At 39.2% G+C, this 19851-nt stretch overlaps 1 protein-coding gene across 1 annotated transcript; it reads left to right on the top strand.

The window, feature by feature from the left end:
* Nucleotides 1-8282: 8282 nt before the first annotated feature.
* Nucleotides 8283-10137, top strand: LOC145500057 (uncharacterized). Its single transcript, XM_081479556.1, has one exon. The coding sequence runs from the start codon at nucleotides 8413-8415 to the stop codon at nucleotides 10135-10137; it is 1725 nt and encodes a 574-aa protein (XP_081335682.1). The 5' UTR covers nucleotides 8283-8412.
* The last annotated feature ends 9714 nt before the right edge of the window (nucleotides 10138-19851 follow it).

Genomic DNA, 19851 nt, shown 5'->3' with positions numbered 1-19851 from the left:
GCTGTTAGTTAAAGTCCTTTTTCTGCAAGTAACATAGTGTAAGTTGGTTGTATGTAATGTGTAGACTGTAATACATAGATACGTACTCTGTAGACTGTTTTGTTTTGGTAACTGTAGTGTAAGTTTAATTGAACAAGTATAACTGTGACAATGCATTTTTGCATTTATTATTATTTTGTTCCAAAATGTGCTTTTTGGGAGTTTTGTGAACTAAAACTTGTCCAGAATGAGCTCCCTTGATTTTACACCGAAAAAGGGGAAAATTAGAAGATATAAAAATTGTACATTTTGGGTTTGTATCACCTGAAAACACAATTAAGCATATCATTAACACTTGAAATGTACTTTATTATGCATTACTTGGAACAGATTTCATAATAAATACTGAAAATGTCCCATTACAAATATAGGAACTTTATTATTCTAGCTTAACTTGATTAGAGTATACGAATTGTACATTTCTAACTTTTTCTATATTGAGTGGGATATAAAAGATACAACAGAGTAATTCCCAGGCAAATCTCACCAAAAAAAATTTATCCATATCAAAAAAGTTAACAAAAACATCCTAGGCATCAAACTTTCCTTTCTGGCAAGCAATAAACATATGGAAATATGCCTCAGCTCTAGAAACAGTCATAAATTTATGAAATCCTTCAGCTCTACCAACAAGTCATAAATTTATGAAATCCTTCAGCTCTGCAAACAAATCATAAATTTATGAAATCCTTCAGGGGGGAGGGTCAGATGTTTTTGTGGAAGGTATTTGTGAAGGGTCATGCATTAATCCATTCTGGGAAGTGGGAGGACCACGACTTTTTTTCGCAAAAAATTTCTAAAATACCCCAACCCACCCCCCAATAAAAAACATGCCTTCCCTTAGAACTACTAAAAAATTAAGCTAGTTAAACAACATAAGGCATTGTTTACTTTAAGGAGACCCACTAAATAGCACGATCAAACACGTTAAAAAATTAATCAATCAATCAATCAAAAATAGGAAACAGTAAACTGTACAACGTGGTCCTAAAATAAACTGGAAAGACCAAACAAAATTAAAGCTACAATTTGTACATGCAGGACAGTTAGGTTTCTTGATTTACTTTTGCGCCATCAAGTGGGTTCCCTGAAAGTAGCAAAGCTCAATATTTAATATTTTATGTTACAATGTTACATTTAGCAGCAGTTCCATGCAACGCATCCATCCATGAAAATCAAGTTTCCAGGCCATGAGAGATGATGCAAAAAAAAAGCTCAACGAAAAGACTTACTAACGGCTCCTCTAGGAGCCATTACTTGAATAAAAGTGCAATGGTCAACGACTAGATACTTAACATTGAAATATATCGTGTTGTGATGCGTGAATTTTCACTGAAAATCTGCAATTTCTTACAAAAATTAATTAGCCATGTATGCTTGTGTAGTAGCAACTCCACTTTCAGGCCAAAAGTGCAGATAGTTAAAGAAAACGAAAAGGAAAGGGAAAGTTATGCTTAAAGCTTGGCATTTGCGCTGAAAATTTAATTGTTACCCACCAATTTTCTTGATAAGAAGGTACCCACAGTATTATGCTAAATGACATTAAACTTTAGCTTAAACGAGACATTCATACACTGCATGTTGTTTCTTACAAACTTCTTAGACATTTTTGCTCTAGACTCTTACAAAACTCCGAGGACACGGAAACCGGGAGCGGTGTTGGATTTTTGCTTATAACCGGTGTGAAAAAGGTTATTATTTTAGACAAATGGTATAGAAATAAACATATCCATCATATCTGCAAAAGATGGCGATCGTTCCATTTTCCCATAAGTCTTCTTGCACAAAAGAGGCTAAAAGATGTGCGCAGGAAAATTCACAGCATATTGGTTTATTATCTGTTTGGAAGGCCTTGAAAACCCCTCCCATTTTCCTAACAGAATTGTCATGTTGAACTTTCATGTTGTGGGAAATGTGCTATTTTTGAATTGATAAAAATGTTGTTTGGAAACCCAAAAACGATCAGCTACGATTTTCAGAAAGCCAATAAGGTACAAGGCTTTCGGGAAATGGACAAAAAAAGGACTGATGAATTCAAGGAATCTCAAATTGTCCCAGAATAACTTAACATTTAAAAAATACTTTAGCACACATACAATTTCGATATATTGAATTCAGCCTAAAACAATAGACCTCAGCACAAGGCTCTAGGGAATAAACCCCACAAACTCTGTAGGTATTCCCCAGAGCCTTGTACTGAAGTCTATTGTTTTGGGCTTATTTTTAATATATCGAAATTGCTCCATTGGAATCGCAAGAAAATGTCAAGAGCACACCGTCGACGATGATTTTCTGTGAAACATCTCTTGGAAAATGTGTAGGTTGGCTAGAAATGTTGATAACTCAAGAACTGCTTTAAGTGGCTGTTCCATTCATCTAAAATTTTTGCATTTTTTTTCTCATTCAAGTATTCGCGTAGTCACTTTATACCAGAAACTTCCTGGAACTTTTCCTCTTCCAAGAACATCAGCAAATTCTGCGTTGAATAACCGCAAAACAAGACTTCCTCTGCCTAACCTATGGCCTAATGGTTAACGATTTCTAGCACAACTTAGAATTAACTTAAGATGGCTCAAAACAGTTTCCAGCACTTACATTTTGATGGGTCGAGATAACCACTTTTTATCACTCGATGCTAGTACAATTATGGTATCAAAAAACTGCCCAATTATTGTTGAACACTTTGTCATCATTTTTGTGACACAATAAGTAACCATAGCAACAGTATGAACTGCTAAAAACACCCTTAATTACAGCTTCAGACTTTTAATCCAAAACGGCACGATTTTTTTTATGTTATCAAATTTTGATAAGCATAAGACGCAACTTTAATCAAAGTTTAAAAAAATTCTGTGCATAGAGTTCATAATGAACTTGAATTTTCAATACTTGAAGGTTGCCCTGAACTTACGGGTTGTTTTAAAACTTTGCCAAACGTTGCATCTTATCGCACTTATTGAAATTTAATAATATAAAAAAATTTCACTGTTCTGTTTTTGAATTATAAGCCCCTAAAGATGTCATTAAGGGTTTTTTTTAGCAGGTCATACTGTTGCTAAATTGAACCATCAAAATCTCACTGCTGGAAACTGTTTTTAGCCACCTTAAAGAACTTGAAACGTAGCTAAATTGACAGCAAAATCTGGAACCGCCATCTTTTTCCACAAGCTGGATTTTGTCTCCATCCGAGTTGTCTGCCTCCTTTTGTCCATTGTCGATGTCTTCCAGTTCTTTATTGACATGACTTGCCGTCATTCCAGATTCTTTTCTTCTCTCTGGACAAGCAACAATTCCAGCACCTAGGGAAGAATAAATTAATCCTCAGTTCCATTTATTTGAAATGCAAAGCTGTCTATTTATAGTATGTTAGCATGTTACTAAGCTTTTCATATGGACGGTACATGTTGTGAACATACCTTTTGACCGTGTCAAGTCCAAAATCCAATTCCCTTTGAAGCCAAATCTTTTTATTATTGCTGAGATGTGGTCAGCAGTCAGAGTGGAAGTGACTGCTCCATCGTCGACTCCCGCACAGGCAAATACATTGGAAGCATCCTCCACGAGGTTGGAGCATTCCGGGCCGACGACGTTGCTAGCGATCCAGTGGAAGATCAATATTTCTGTTGAACTGTTTTGCAGCAGGTGCCGTGTACAAAATAGTTGTTATCAATCTACTGCAAAAGTGAGTATTGAAAAGTACATGTCATAATGCAACTACAATAAAAGACGAAGCTTTAAGTTGTTTTGACAAACTACTGTTCTCTTGGCTGCTTATGTCTTGTATCATTTGGAAAGGGTCATGTCTCTTATCCTCACTCCCTCCCCTCCATAGAAAACAACTCTTGGTGGTCCTGTTACACTTACCTTGAACTTTTTTCTGCCTACTGTCATACCAGAAGGCTTTCTGCGGCAATGAAAATTTTTCCTGGATGCTTGATTGGTCCCCAGGGTTGATGATCACAGTGCTATACCTCTGTGAGGTATCAACATTGCAGGCATGTACTGAAAGAAGAAATCTTTTCAATTCTGTTTCATGTGCATCCTATGGACAATAATAACTACGGATCAGTTTGTTATGAGAATTGCACGTAGTTATGACATTTACGTCGTATTGAGATACATTTTTCAATTAACTGTAAAGGAATCAATGTTACATTAAAACTGAGAGAAACTAATTAAACTACCCTGAGTCCATTTACTTGTTACCTCCTCTAGCTTTATAATGGTGAGATGGAACCTTTCAAATGAGGGTGCAATTGTCCTCAGTTTTTGCACTGACAATGTGTCTTCCAATTCCGTGAGTATTCCAACTTCATGGCTTTCTTCATTTTTGTTACAGAAGAAGGAGACGCCATTTTTTTCCCGGTTGCCTCATTTTCCCTGGTCAGTGCACGCCCGATAAAGGACTCAAGGACCTGCTATGGGGCAACAGTGACAAATAAGGACGAAATCAACGGTTTCTGTGATTTTTTTCTTTTGGAAGTATCATAACGATTCGTTTTGGTGCACGGTGCCCATATTTTATAATGGAACAAAAGAACACAGGGTGTTTATTTATTTTTTATTTTCTATATACATTAGAATCTCCAAACAGAAACTAGTATTTATAAAGAAATGAAAATATGATAGACGCTTTGATAGTAGCAATGCATGCAGGCAAACTTGTATTAATTTGAAGAAAAATGTAGTCCGCAGTCTATGCAACGTAATTAGCTTCAGTGTTATTTTCCACAACAGTGAAACTTTCAGTGGCTCTAATTGGAATAATGGTGTCATAAAATAATAAAATCCATCTTTTGAAAAGCATTAAGTAAGAGGAAATAGTTGCTGGTAGGTAAAACACTATTTCAGTAATTCAGCTGTTGCTTATAAGCTCTGTGTTATAAACTACGCATAAGGACTTACTGGGTGACTTACCTAGGCAGACCTCCCTAAACTGTGCCATCTTTTCTTCCGTGGCATGGTGTGGGAATCTCCTTTTAAGAGATTCCCAGTCCTCTTCCCCAGTAAATTTTAAGACGGCTTGCACAGCAATCTTCTTTTTCTTTATTTTGTCAGCCACCTCCTTCATTTCCTCTAGAGAGTACTGTTTGGTGAGGACTTTGGTTAGCAGGTTGTCTTTGGTCTCTTTCCAGACCTAGAAGAGGCATCCCAACCTTTGCATAAACAACAAACATCAAATTAATTTTAAGGAAATAAGCTTAAAATTCATGTGATGAGTGTCATCCCTCGTGGGAAGCTAGAAATTAATATATGCGTGGGTCGCCAATAAATCTGATTGGCTGTGTGAGCGATCTAGTGTTTTTGTTTTGACCAAGTTTGTTAGGCCCAGCTTTGTTCGAACATATACATATTAGGAAAAGTTCATACATTTGTCATGGTATAAAATTTTTCGTTGCGTGAACAACCGTTTGTGTTCCGTAGATATTGACAGTAAGTATTCATAGCTTTAATCAATCAATGCAAGTGTTTCCCTGTGACCAGATGACAGCTGGATCGTGATAGAAAACATTTTGCCACTTTTAGACAGGAATACCACATGGTATCATTAGCGTTACATAATACCTAAATACAAAAATGATACAGCTTTTATTTAAACACGATTACATGTCAGAGCGTTCTGTTCCTGGGGTCGTGCACCAACTAATGAAAAGACTTGCCTGATTTTGGGTTATCTGAGGATTCCTTTCCTCCTGGATGGCTTCTCTTGCTTCATCCCCGTAAGTGCTCTCTTATCAAAATGTTTTGAGACCTCCAGAAGAAGGTTGGAAGTTTCTCTAGGTAATAACACTGCCTGTAATGTTGGCTCCAATGAGTTCACATCCTGCAATCAGTGAAAGATGTTTGTTCATTTCTGTTAAATAACAAGAATGAAACCGATCATTTATATTTTCACATACCTTATCAGATTGGGTGTACATAGTCTGACAGGATTTCTTCCAAGCTGTTGAACTTGCGGGGGTGTCATCCTTCTCGTAGTCTTTTCATTCATCTGATAAACCCATTGTCGGCAAGCCATTATGTGCTTGACCCATTTGGTCTACCTACTCCCCTGGTTGTCTATGTTATGCTTGGCGGTGAGCCTGCAAACTTGCTCGTCAGATAACCCAGAGTCGTATAAGCTGACCCAAACTTCCTGGGGCAACTTTTCGTTTTTCTCACTTGCCATTGACAACTGAAATTAGTAAAAGGAGATTATGGTTAAAAATTGATGAAGTTGATTAGACGACATAATCAATTAATATTTCTTATGTGAAATCAATTGTATTATTGTCCTGTCTCTGTTGTGATAGTTTTTTCCTTATTCTTGAGACTTTTAATTTTTTTTTCATTTTTTTCTCATTTTATTTATTTATTCCATTCTAAAATTACAAAGATAAATATAAAGTAGACAAGTAAGAGGAGAAATGGAAAGGGCAAAAATATAGCGAGCTAATTAGATGCCCTGTTTAATTGACAATAATAATTAGGGTAAAAAAGTTAACTTAACACAGGAGAGGAATAATAATACTGGAAGAGTGCTTTTTTAAAACGTTTTCTAGTCACTAAGTTACGTATAGATAAAGGAAGGTCATTCCAATAGTAACATCCAATAACAGTGGGGCAAAATTTCCTTATATTTATTCTGGAGAAACCAGGATTTAAGTGTTGTAGGGATGCACTTTGAGTAACGTAGTTATGTTGCTCAGATACCGGAGATAAGGTTTAATTAGACGGTTTTTCATCAATTAAGTGGTCATATAATAGCTGGCAGGTATATAGTTTAACAATGTCCGGAAGCTTAATAAGACCAAGGTTTACATAATGGGGAGTAGTATGATCACAAAGTGGCACATTGTTGATTATTCTAATAGCTTTGTTTTGTAGTCTCACCAATTGGGACAATGGAGCCTTGTAATTATTACCCCACAGTATGCAACCATAAGTTAAATAGGGATATATAAGTGCATAATAAATACTTGTTAGGGATTGGGATGTCACATAGGGTTTTAGTTTTGCAATAACATTTACACTTTTGCTAATTTTATTACTTATATAATCGATATGGTCGTGCCAAGACAGTGAGCAATCAATAATGAGTCCTAAATATTTAACACTGGAAGACTGTTCTAGGTACCAGTCTGCTAGTTTAAGAGGGATATGTAAATTATAATTTCTCTTTTGTCATGGTTGAAAAACCAGGTATTTTGTCTTACTTAAATTCAAGGTTAATGTGTTTGAGCATAACCATTCATAAATAGCAGGCAATTTAGAGTTTATTCCATGTAAAAGTACGTCTGAATCTTTACCAGTTGCAGTTAAAGAAGTGTCATCAGCAAATAGTCTTACGGAGAAGTAGTTGGTTGATTTAACAATATCATTAATATAAATTAGAAAAAGAAAAGGACCTAAAATCAACCCTTGCGGTACACCTGAGCTTATTAAAAGAGAACTAGAATCTATACCATTAACAAATACCTTTTGTTTCCTGTTGCTCAAGTAAGACTTAAACCACTGATTTCAATGCTTCGAATACCATATGAGTCAAGTTTGGATAAAAGAATAGAGTGATAGACCATGTCAAATGCTTTACTTAAATCAAGATAAATAGAAACCTCATATTTTTCTTCATCAAGGGCTTTTGTTATCTCATCCATTAATTCTACCAAGCAATCAGTTGTGGTGCTCCCAGATCTAAATAAGATATTCTCAGTCATAAAATGAAATTTTAGTTGATTAAAAATGCAATTTTCAAAAATTTTACTTAATGCAGAAAGGACCGATATGGGCCGGTAGTTATTGCATGAGGAACCAGAGCCTTGTTTGAAAATTGGGATAACCTTGGCAATTTTTAAACTATTTGGAAATATACCTTGTTCAAGTGTTAAATTTATAATGTATGTCAGTGGTTTAAATATTTCCAACACTGCAGAGAACAATAAGAAAGGATGAATCTTATCAAAACTAGTTCCATATCTTGGTTCCTATTTGTGGATGGAACACATTGTTCCTAACTTGATAAATTAGGTCTGTTTTGTTCCGAGTTCCTATTTGTGCGTGGAACACATTGTTCCGAAATTAATAAAGAAAGACTGTGTTATTCCGATTTTGCTATCTGTGAATGGAATATATTGTTCCGAAATTGGTCATTAGGAACAAGTTTTGGACTTTATTGTTCCGATTTATCGATCCGTTAACTATGTATTGTGTCACTGAATAGGCGTGTACAGACCTGCCTGGGCAAGTTTGGGTTGTACCTCACTGTCATGAATTTTACACAATAGTAATGAGTGTGGGCAAGCAAGGGCATGTTTTGGCAAGTTGAAACGTCCTTTTGTTTCGGCTAAGATTTAAAGGCGATTGTGCTAGCCACATGTTGTTTAAAGGGAAAAAATGAGCAAGAAGTGCAAAGTCAATTGGTCAGATGTCCAAGGAGCATCACCCAAACCAAAGCGGCTTCACTTGGAAAAGGATGAAGCAGACAGCTTTTACCATTGCCCGATACAAGAGTGTGAACATGATGGATTTCAAAGTCAGAGAGGCTGTAGAAAACACGTTAGCACTAAACACAGTTGGTTCTTTTATTTTGACGAAAGGCCCGATTCTAAACAAGTAACAAAGTCGCTGACGATTGGAAGAAATGAAGATGAGACAAGCGAGACCACAAAGCACAACGTGAAGTTACTTTCTTCATTTCCATTATCATGTAACATTGGCGAAGTATTCACGAAATGGTTGACAGGAAGTGCTGGCGGTTGTAAGAAAGATCGTGCCGCTCAACAGATAGTGACAAGGTGCTTCAAGTTTCTTAGATTTTGCTGTGAAGATGAAGAGGAGTTAACGTTTGAAGTGGTCGACTTTAGTTTGTGTTCTCCAAATCTGTTGTTTAAATTTATCGACTACTTACAAGATGAATGTAAGCTCGGTCATGGTGGGCGTTTGGGCTACATAGATGCTATTTCTGAATTGATCGACTTCAGAAAACTTCATGGCGCATCAGAAGCAGTTCTAAGAAAGTTCTCTACGACAGAGTTGTACCTCAAGAAAGCCCGAAAAACAGTTGCAAAGATGATGAGATTGCAGTGGACACAAGATTTAGACATCGAGACTCTGGAAGCAAGAGGGCACTGGGCAACAATGGAGGAGTTATTGGAGGTGGTGAAATTTCATCTGCCACGTTACGAAAATACCGTGAAAATGTGCAAAACCAGTCCAGCCCAAGTGAACCCCTCAGACCTAACATTTGCCACAAAATTTGTAGCCATGTATCTGTTCATCAAGGTGAAGGGATCGCGGCCCATGATGTACCAATATTTGACGGTGGACATGATTGCCACAGCTAAGGAAAACGGTGGATTTATCGATCAGAAAACGTTCAAGACGGCTGGAAAATATGGCTTCGATTCTTTGATTCTGACCGACGCAAACATGCACGTTCTTAACGGCTACATCTCGAACGTTAGACCGTTGCTGAAGCCCCAGTGTGATTTTGTTCTCGTCACCAGAAATGGAGGTCAGCATGGCAAACTGGACGAAACTATGAGCAAACTGGTTTTTGATGCAATTGGAAAATACATTCATCCCACACGTTATCGCCAAATCGTCGAAACGCAAAGCCTCAATCAGCTCACTAGCGAAGAGCAAAGGTTTTTGTCTGAGGACCAGAAACACAGTTCTGCGGTTGCTAAAGTTCACTATCAAAAGCAACGATCGCGAGAAGTTGCCCTGAAGGGTCACGAGTGTCTTCAAAAACTTCAAGGTACCAAGGGTTCCGAGGTAGACGATGACGTTCACGCAAGACTTGGCGGTTCAACGTCCAGCTCCGGGCCTTCAGTTGAGACAGCTCAGAATGAAAACAGCTCGACCCCCATAAAGGATACCCTGCCTAAGAGAAACTTGCACCTTCAGAGGAAAACTCGTCATGTTTTAAAATTCACGAAAGAAGAGGATGATTTTCTGAAGGAAGGGATAACTAAGCACGGGTTTGGACAGTGGACAGCTATTTTGAGAGATTCCGATTTCGCATTAAGACGGAAGAACGGCGGACTCTCTAAAGAAAAGGGCCGGAATGAAAATGTTGCTAGTTTGATAAAGAGACTGGAAAAGTGTGGACACTGACTTTCAATGCAAAGCTGATGGGTGTAAACAGAGTTTGTTGTACACAAAACAGACAAAAATCAATTGCTTTATTGTAAATGCATCTTCCTGTCTCCAGATGACAGCAAACTCAACAAACATGTTATATTCTTTTGGAACTGGCCTATCGCCACTCTCAATATCACTGTAGCATAACGACTGTCTAGTTCACAGTGCTTTCAAGAACTATAATCTCTTAATGTAACTAATAGCCATAATATTTTTCCTTTAATTCACATCGTGTGCAAAATAGTCAAACGTAGCATAAGCGCAACGTGGTATTCCTTAACTCTGCACACACTAATACATGTGCAAATATGAACATAGAAAGAATAAGTCGCACGCAAGCTGTCTTATTACAAGCCCATGAAACTACCAATCTACGGTTGCGTACTAGTCTGCATAAAACGAGTCAGGGTCATTTGCTTCTTGGATGGATGCGCCTGGCTTTGAAAGTGCGGCCTCTTCACTGACGTAGCTGCTACAGGGTTGTGAGCTCGAGCAATGCCTGGGGACGGTAGACAGATAGCTTCCACGTCGTCATTCGGAATGTACATTGGTGTCTTTGGTGCCGCCGACCAACATTCTCCGTCGTCTTCGTCTGAGCTCCTGCTTCTGGCAGGCAGATTTGCTGGACGCTGGCTGGGTGGGAAGACTCTCACTGGCAGCGGAGAGAACAGGTCTCGTATGAAATTCATGCAAGAACGGTCTACCAGCTCGTTGCTAAGGCAGAGCCTCTTGCGTTCTGCCAGGGCAGCCGGTAGTTTCAGCGTTCCATGACGCTCGTGATAACAGCACAGTTTTTCGCAATTGATTTCCAGGAGACTTTGCATCACTCTTCGTTCTTCTTCGTCTCTTGGATCTTCCATTCTTTCGCTTTGCTCAGCCATTTCCTTCTCCATAGCTAAAAGCCACGGCTTCCCAAATGCTGTTCTGATCCTTTCCTGTTCCTGATCTTCTTGAAAGGCAGCAAGGTCCCTTCGAATCGGTGTGGGCAGCGGCTCGTTATGGTCGTGCGGGAGCAACGACACGTGCTCCACCGACACTCCCCTCGTTTGTAAGAAGTGTTGCCTCTTCTTATAGCACCTTTCTTCAACCCTTTTCAGCCTTTCCTTTTCAGCGAGATGACTTTCTAACATGTGGCTCAGTTGGCGGTGACGTAGAGAGCCAGGTGAGCATTGTGCCAGCCTAGCTTTCAAGGTTGTCAGGGTCTCGTCTTCATCGGAATCGCCGACATCTTCAATGGCGTCCTCTTCAGAGCTTTCTTCTCGGGATTGCGGTTCTGTCAGAAGGCCGCAACTCTGTTATCGTCTACAATCGCCCTGGGCGGTTTCGTCGACTTCTTCGTCTATTAAAGAAACGCTCAAAATGTTGCGCAACTCCTCCTCAGGCATACCACTTTCGTGCACAGTGGGCATTGTACTGGCCTGACTGCTCGGGCTGTCTCCTACGATATTGTGCGCCCACACAATGCAATCCATAGCATGTTTCCTCAGCCACGTGTTTGCTTCAGGTTCGACACGAGGAAGACTCTTGAAGTGGTACTTGCGCAGGCATTTGTCCATAGCTTGATTGTGAGCTGCACCAAAATCCATTTCCACCTAGCAAGTTATGTACATGGTCGCAGTGCAATGGAAACCTTGAGCCTTTTTCCACTTCGCGTTGTGCGACGTGAAGCCCCCTTGACATATGATTTTCCAGTCATCTATGTCGAGCAGGGTGGCATATGCCTCGTCTAGGAAGATAACCTCTGTCAGGTTGTCGATCATAGCCTTGTTGAAAGTCTTTTGCTTCGTGACGCGAGCAATTCGGCTTAGGGGAATGATCTGAAAAACAGGTGAGAAGAGGCTGGTCTTTCTGCTGTCAGCTGAGCCAATAGCACACAGCACAGGCTGTTTGTGTTCTTTGGGACGGAACAACGCCAGGAAATCTGCACAAAACTGCCGAATTTCATCTTCTGTTAGGCTGTTCCTTAGGATTGCCTCAAAATATCTTGGCTCCGGGTCCTTGAGTCGGTCGTAGTCCACAAACGCGCGTGGAGTTGTGAGACCCTTCTGTTGAAAAGAGCCAAAACAAAAGCACATCAGACAGTGCTACAGATCGTAAAGATTGGGTTTGAAAATTTGATTGTATCTTCTTATTTAAATGTTAAAACAGTCCAGTGTATTCTTCTCACCTGAGATTCTGAGATAATCCCTTGGACGAACGACCCAGAGGAAAAGCTCCAAAACCACCCGTCTTGTACTTTGATCAGGTCTCTGTCAATCTTAATTTGGCGTATGAAAGAGCTTTCTGGCTCGCTTAGTATGGGCAGAACACGTTGAATATGCTGGACCAGACGGTCTTTGAACGCTTCGTTTCCCATTAGGCTGTGGAGGAATGTTTTCATGGTACACAGATACTGGAACGTGAACTGCGATTTGGCCGCCAGTTTGTACACCTCGCCGCGATACACAGCATACTGCAGCTTTTTCATCACAATTTGTATATCGTTGCACAGGACTGTTACTGGACAGGACAGGGGTTTGTGCGGCGGATCTGGTAGTGCTGTCTGCGATGTACTTTGCAGGTTGTTATCAAATCCAAAGGTGTCTAACACGAGACTAGCTTGGCGTAATTCCGAAACGGATGCTGCCATCATCGTTTGAAAACTCTCAAGAATGACACGAAGGCGAACGACATTTTCCGTCGGCGCTGACTCTTGGGATTCTTCGTGGAAGTCACCATGAAGCTCCTCTTGCAGAGCCCTGCCAATCAAAACAAAAGGTTTTGCTTACGTAAGGCAATGCAATATCTCCCTGGTATTACTTTGTGAAAGTGAACTGCTGAAATCAAACTCGCGATGTTTTGAAAATGAGAAGATAAAAATTGATCAATTATCGATAATCGAATAACAGTCTCTTTTCACCGGGCAATGAAGCATGATTACTTTGAGTCATTTGTTGAGTCATTTGTCTATTTTAAACAACTTAATATTGGCAAATGCCAGTTAAAAATAAACTAGTTGTAGGACAAAAGAAGGTTTTTATGCATATTTTAACTAACCTGATCAATGGAATTAACATCTAACATCTGTTTCTCCATACAAAGTTCCATCAATATAAAGTTTTCCACGATGAAATCTTGGCCTTTTTCCCCTCTCAAACGCCTCCTTCATCACATCTCTGAGCTTCTTCTTTTTCTCTCGGTCCTCCCCAATCAGATCCTCTGTGATCCAAACACCATCTTTAAGGCCATGCTTCTTGTGAATAACTTTGTACCTCTCTGGACGATAAACAAACTTACAAATTATCGCTCGTGGCTTATCATCGCTTCTTGCTCCCGCTTGATGGGCGTTTTCAATTTGCAGCTCCAGATTAAGCTGGTTTGCTAGGATATCGTTGATTTTCTGCAGGCAATCCTCGCCAGGAGATTCTGGAATGTTGTGAAAACAAAGATTGTATTCGCATGAATAACACTCAAGGGACAGCAAATGTTCATACATTTGAGCGTTTTGCATGGTATGGTTTTGAACTGATCTTTCTATTTCATCAACTTTGCATCATGCATCGTGAAGTTTTCCCTTGAGCTCCTTGAAACTTTGGTTGAGGGTCATAAATTGTTTCGAAAGCTTGACCAATGCCACCTCATTAGAATGAACTTTCGCTCTCAGACTCGAGATGTCCTGTATGATCTTGTTCTGACCTTCGCACAAGCGTGACAGTAGCTCGCATTCATACATTTCAAAATCTTCTGGTGCATCACTTGACAGTTTCTTGCTTCTTCTTGTAGTTAATGACATGTTAATACACACAATAACACATGTAGTAAGGTAGATATGAAAAGTAGAAGAAAAAAATTTAACTTTTTCCCTAGTTAGCTCGGAGCTATAAATTTCACGGCCATCTATGTTTACCAAATATGTTTACTCAGTGGTGCAAAGAAAGAATTTTCAAGTTGAACTTTTCAAGATTCGTTAGAGGTTTACAGGTAATCCACCTTGCTGCAATTTGTCTACCCATACTAATTCTATAGTTGTTTTAAAACTGTGTTGGGTACACCTTCTTGTAGGCTGCTGGTGATGCAGACCTCCAATCAACTCCAGGTTAGCACCCTTTACCAGATTTTCGTCTTTTTGCAAATCCTCCCTTGTAATGTCAGCGATGGCCACCAGAGTTGAGCGTTGTGAATTGAGGCTGAACTGCTGTCGATGCTCTTTGATATCTCTTCCACCCTGGCCTCATCTATTTTTCTGTCACACCATTTCAACTGGCATTCCCTCAATGAGACCACTTTTAAGTTAAATAAACCTAAGAGATGGATTTAAAATTGGGTTTTTAAAACGGTGTATACAGCAACAGATAGAGCCACGTGCCTGTTACGATTAGTGCACGAATCAATCAATCAATCAATCAAAAGCATTATTAACGTATCAGAGTCTAGCTATTCGAGGGGAACAAAAGCCTTTAGAAAATAGCCAAAAGAAAATATTTGTGCTGATTGGTTTGAAATTGCTTTGCTATTAAAGAAGATTTTGAGCTCGAAATTTCTATCACATGATAGTTGACGAAGGCGCAGAACATTTGAAGAGGCTGTCAAGTCAGATATCAGTGATTTAATTAGCCGGTAATCCAGCGGCAATGACATTGTGCGTCAGAAGAGAGCAGTGACGACTATTCATTTGCGATTTGTGCTTGCATTCTAATTTGGGAACGCGAGGACTGTACAAAATTGTTTAAGAGACACATAGCAACAAAAGCAAACATCTCTGTGTGCAAAATTGCAACACACAAGAGATAAACAAAAGAAGCAAATTGAGTCTGCGATGAGATTGCCACAAAACTTGTTTCTGCTTGACAAATCAGTGGTACACATAATTATTCTAATTGGCCTATAACAGTTTAGCCTAAGTAAACCTAAGTAAGCGTAAGTAAGTGTAAGTAAGCCTAAGTAAGCCTACACCACTTTTACTTTCACTCACCTGCTTTCCTTCACCTGTTTCTCTTCTTTACTTTTCACTTGCTGTCTATTACTGCTACTGTTTTACATGTCTCTTCCATCCTTTCTTGTGCTGCTTCCACCACCTGTTTCTCTTCTTTACTTTTCACTTGTTGTCTATGACTGCTACTGTTTTACATGTCTCTTCCATCCTTTGTTGTGCTGCTTCTGCTATTCTGCCACCCCACCCGCCTCCAGGCTAACTCTTCCAAATATATATTGAATTTCACATCAATGCTTACAATAGTGGTACATTTTCTTCTGTCACACTATTCAGCTATTCAAAAAATACCCGTCTTATTTGCAGAGACAATCCCTTCTGGGGATGTTTGTACAGTCTCAAAGCATTTTGAGAGTTAACAAATACCAAGGAAGAAACATTCATTTCATTTTTTTTCGCTTTGTGTTCTCTCAACTCTTAATGACTCGTGTTTATCTTAGGTCGGAAATTACGTATCCTCAATAATGAGTTAAAGACAAAAATCACAAAACAAAACTTAGCTAGGCATTGAGTAGTATCTGTTACAAAATATAAATCAAACATAAACTTTAATTTCGTAGTTTTTCTTTGATTTTTAACAACATGAAATCTATCAACTATATACAGCTGAATTGAAATAATGTAAACAGAACTCGTGTCTCGACTATCTCTACATGTATTGTTGTTCTTCCACATGAACAGCAATGGATGTTGATCAGCATTACATTCCTTGCTTTACTCCGTAAAGTCTATAACCTTAGAGCCTCATTAAAGAAAGAAATTAAGACTTGGGTTAAAATATCTTGTGGCAATGTGCTACTTTTATTAAAGAATTTACTTAGTTGAATTACTGACAGCTGTGAAGAAACAAATTTAAGTAACAAGCAAGTTCTTCCGCTTAAGCCACTAAACAAACAATACTTACACACTAGGGAATCGATTGCAAACAATTGTAAGAAAACGGTAACTTATTATCAAACTTATTATTTATCACCAGTCTGCCAAATTTTAAGGAATTTCACTGTAGCAAACACGTGAAAATTCACTTTCAGTTTTTAGGTCAGCGCCAGCTGTAAAGTTGAAGGAAACCTCAAAATTGATCAAACGACTTCAATCAAAAACCAAAACATCGCTAGACATTGAGGAGTATCTGGTACAAAATACCAACTAAATAGAAATTTAAATTTGGTAATTCTGGAATTTTTAACAACAGCGAGTCTATCATCTATATACACCTCAATTGAAATAATGGAAACAGAACTCACCTCTCGACTATCTGTAGATGCATTGTTGTTATTCCACACAAAAGATACAAGATTTTTATCAGCATCATATCTGCCGCTTTACTCCATATATTCTATAAGCCTTGAGCCTTATCATTGAAGAACTTTAAAAAAATAGGTTAAAGTATTTTGTGGCAATGTGCTATTCTCATTAGTGACGTTTGTTGGTTACATTACTGACAGCTGCGAATGAATTGAAGTAAAGACCGACATATTTCTGCTTAACACACAAAACAAACTATAATGACACACTGGCGAATGCCCTGTAAACAATTTTGAACAATAACACAAACTTCTTTATATTGATTTTTCTTAGTTTTCAACAAACAGATGGTCTGAAAACAAAAACCAATAGAGTTTGCTTCATTAACATATGGTTTATTTCATGACATCGCTTTACCCCCATAGAAATTTCTCCATACCACCAATTCACAACTTTCGTGTAATGGAGAATTTTATGCAAGATCTGACAAGCGCAATTGTCGATTCCTCAATTGCATATACTACTACAACTGACAAACATTTCACAAAATCATGTTGCAATCATACAAGTTTGTCGATGCGACAGATACATTCCATTCGTCAGAGCTATAATTTTATGCAAGATACAATGAGCAAAGTTTTCTCCATTCCTTAACAATGACTTTGAAATATTTCAGACGATCACCTTGACCCAATGGAAGAAAAGTTCAGCAGCAACAAAAGAGGTGTTACGCAAAGTATCTGTCACGCAGTAGAAATACACCGGCTTCAGCTCAAAATCAGAGGAATGAAGCCCTTCCCAGAGTCCTTTCCGTTATTCGATTTGGCAACTTGGCTCCTTCTTCGAAAGACACATGAGGAGTTTGAGTTCCTTTGACTTCGTTTTTCACCAAGATGTTGTGATTATTTGAGGTAAGCAACCTTGATATTACATCTTTATTGATTCATTGTTCATCAGCAGAGCACTATTCTATGATATTTTAAAATCAGCGTTACAAACCTTCTGAAAATGCGGTTCAGATGGTGCAAATAAATTCATTCATAGACACAATTATGCTGGAGAAATTGCTATCTATGATAAATATTACCATTCTAAAAACGCTCAAATGAAAGTTTCTACCAAAGTGACCCTAAGTGACCAACGATTTTTAACCTTGTGGAGGTTTCCAAAGTGAGACAAATCAAGAATTTCAGAATTCACATGTTGTCAAATGTCACATGCTGTGAAAGGTTGAAATCATGTGAGATGTGAAAAGGAAAGGAAATGTCGTTTGTGTTACTTTTAATCAAAACAAGTAAACAGATAATTCTGTAGGCTGCATCAAACTAAATTTCCTTAAATCTATTTGGACTGCTAAAATACCTTGTTTCTATAGAGTGATGTGATTTTATAACACCTAAACCAAAGGAATCAAAGGAGACCTATGGCCAGACTCGTGGATTAGGTAATCTAGAGATGTAACATATTGATGAACTTCCAATCACTGGTGTATTATTAAATGCTGTTAAAACAAGCCGGGTTTGTACCATACAAGGTCACACTTAACTCACAAAGTGTAGATTTTTTTCTGTTGGCTTTTTTTTGCACACATATTACAAAGACATACATCCAGAATAGCTAGGGTGGCAAATTGCAGCAGAACATGGAGTGGTAAAAGTTAAGGGTTCTTGGGTCACAGAGGACACTCCTGCCCAACAAATCATAGAGTACTCTCCCCCCTCCCTTTCCCTCACACCCAGATCTTGATGCTCACAAACATTTTTCATTGCATTTCATTCAAGGCTATAGGTAAGGTTTTTTATGAGACAGCACTTCTTTTCCAATGTGGAACTGCTTGTCTCTATATATACTTACTTACTTATGCCTAGTGCCCCTCCTGGGGCATAGGCCACTAACAAGAGTTCTCCAGCTATCTCTGTCCTGGGCTTTCCTTTCTAGCTGACTCCAGGTCAGCCCCAATCTCTTGATGTCTGCTTCCAAGTCTCGTCTCCACAAGTTCCTAGGTCGTCCCCTTTTCCTCTTTCCCTGGGGATTCCAAAACAGGGCTTGTCTTGTGATGTTGGTAGAAGGCTTTCGAAGAGTGTGGCCTATCCATCTCCAACGTCTCATCATGATCTCAGCATCTGCAGGGCTCTGGTTGGTTCTTTGCCATAGGTCTTCGTTGTTGATGGTGATTGGCCAACATATCTGCAAGATTCTTCGTAGACATGAGTTGATAAAAGTCTGCACTTCTTTGTAGTTGCCACTGTTGTTCTCCAGGTCTCCGAGCCATATAATAGAACAGGTTTGACATTGCTGTTAAAGATCCTGTTCTTAGTCTGAAGTTTCAGATCTTTGGAGCTCCAGATGTTCTTTAACTGCAGAAAAACTGCTCTTGCTTTGCCAATTCTGACTTTAACGTCAGCCTCTGTGCCCCCCTGGACGTCAACTACACTGCCCAGATAGGTGAAGGAATTCACCTCTTCCAACAAGTCATCATCTAGCCGAAATTGTTCAGTAATCGTTGTGTTAATCTTGAGGACCTTGGTTTTTCCCCTGTTGATGTGAAGACCAATTTGGGCAGACGAGTCTTTAACACTGTTGGTCTTCTCCTGCATTTGCCGCTGTGTATGGGATAGCAGTGCCAGGTCGTCTGCAAAGTCTAGATCGTCAAGCTGCAGCCAAGGTGTCCACTGGATTCCATTTCTCGCCTACGCTGTGGTTGTTCTCATAATCCAATCAACTGCAAACAAAAACAAGAATGGTGAAAGTAAGCACCCTTGTCTGACCCCTGTTCTCATGTTGAATGCTTCAGTGGGCTGTCCTCTATGGATGACCCTGCACAATAATCCCTCATATGAAGATCGGATGATGTTAACAATCTTTACTGCACCCCATAGTGTCGGAGAAGCTTCCATAGTGTATCTCTGTCCACGCTGTCAAATGCTTTTTCGAAATCGACGAAATTGATGTACAGGGAAGAGTTCCACTCTCAGGACTGTTCTATAATGATCCGTAATGTGGCAATTTGATCCACGCATGATCGATCCTTGTGAAAGCCAGCTTGCTGATCCCTAAACTTTGTATCCACCTCATCTTTCATTCTATTTGGAAGTGCCCTATTGAGCACTTTCCCTGAAACATCCAGAAGCGTAATCCCCCTGTAATTTGCGCAATTACTAAGATCTCCTTTCTTTGGCAACTTGATAAGATATCCCTCCTTCCAGTCAAGTGGCACTTCTTCCACCTCCCAGATCTTCTCAAAGAGGGAGTATAACATATCTACAGTGGTCTCTATATCTGCCTTAAGTGCCTCACAGGGAATACCATCAGGTCCAGCTGCCTTGCCACTCTTCAGTTGTCTAATTACCATCCTTATTTCATCTCTGGTCAGTGTGCCACTCTCTATATCCAGGTCTTCAGCTGCTGGCAAGATGTCAGGTGGGTTTTGTGGAGCAGGCCTGTTAAGCAACTCCTAGAAGTGCTCTACCCAT

This window comes from Orbicella franksi, chromosome 10, assembly GCF_964199315.1.
Source record: "Orbicella franksi chromosome 10, jaOrbFran1.1, whole genome shotgun sequence".
Taxonomy (NCBI): domain Eukaryota; kingdom Metazoa; phylum Cnidaria; class Anthozoa; order Scleractinia; family Merulinidae; genus Orbicella; species Orbicella franksi.
This window is presented reverse-complemented; position numbering and strand designations above follow the sequence as displayed.

Coding starts and splice junctions, on each gene's coding strand:
- LOC145500057 (XM_081479556.1), top strand. CDS start 8,413: ATGAGCAAGAAGTGCAAAGTCAATTGGTCAGATGTCCAAGGAGCATCA.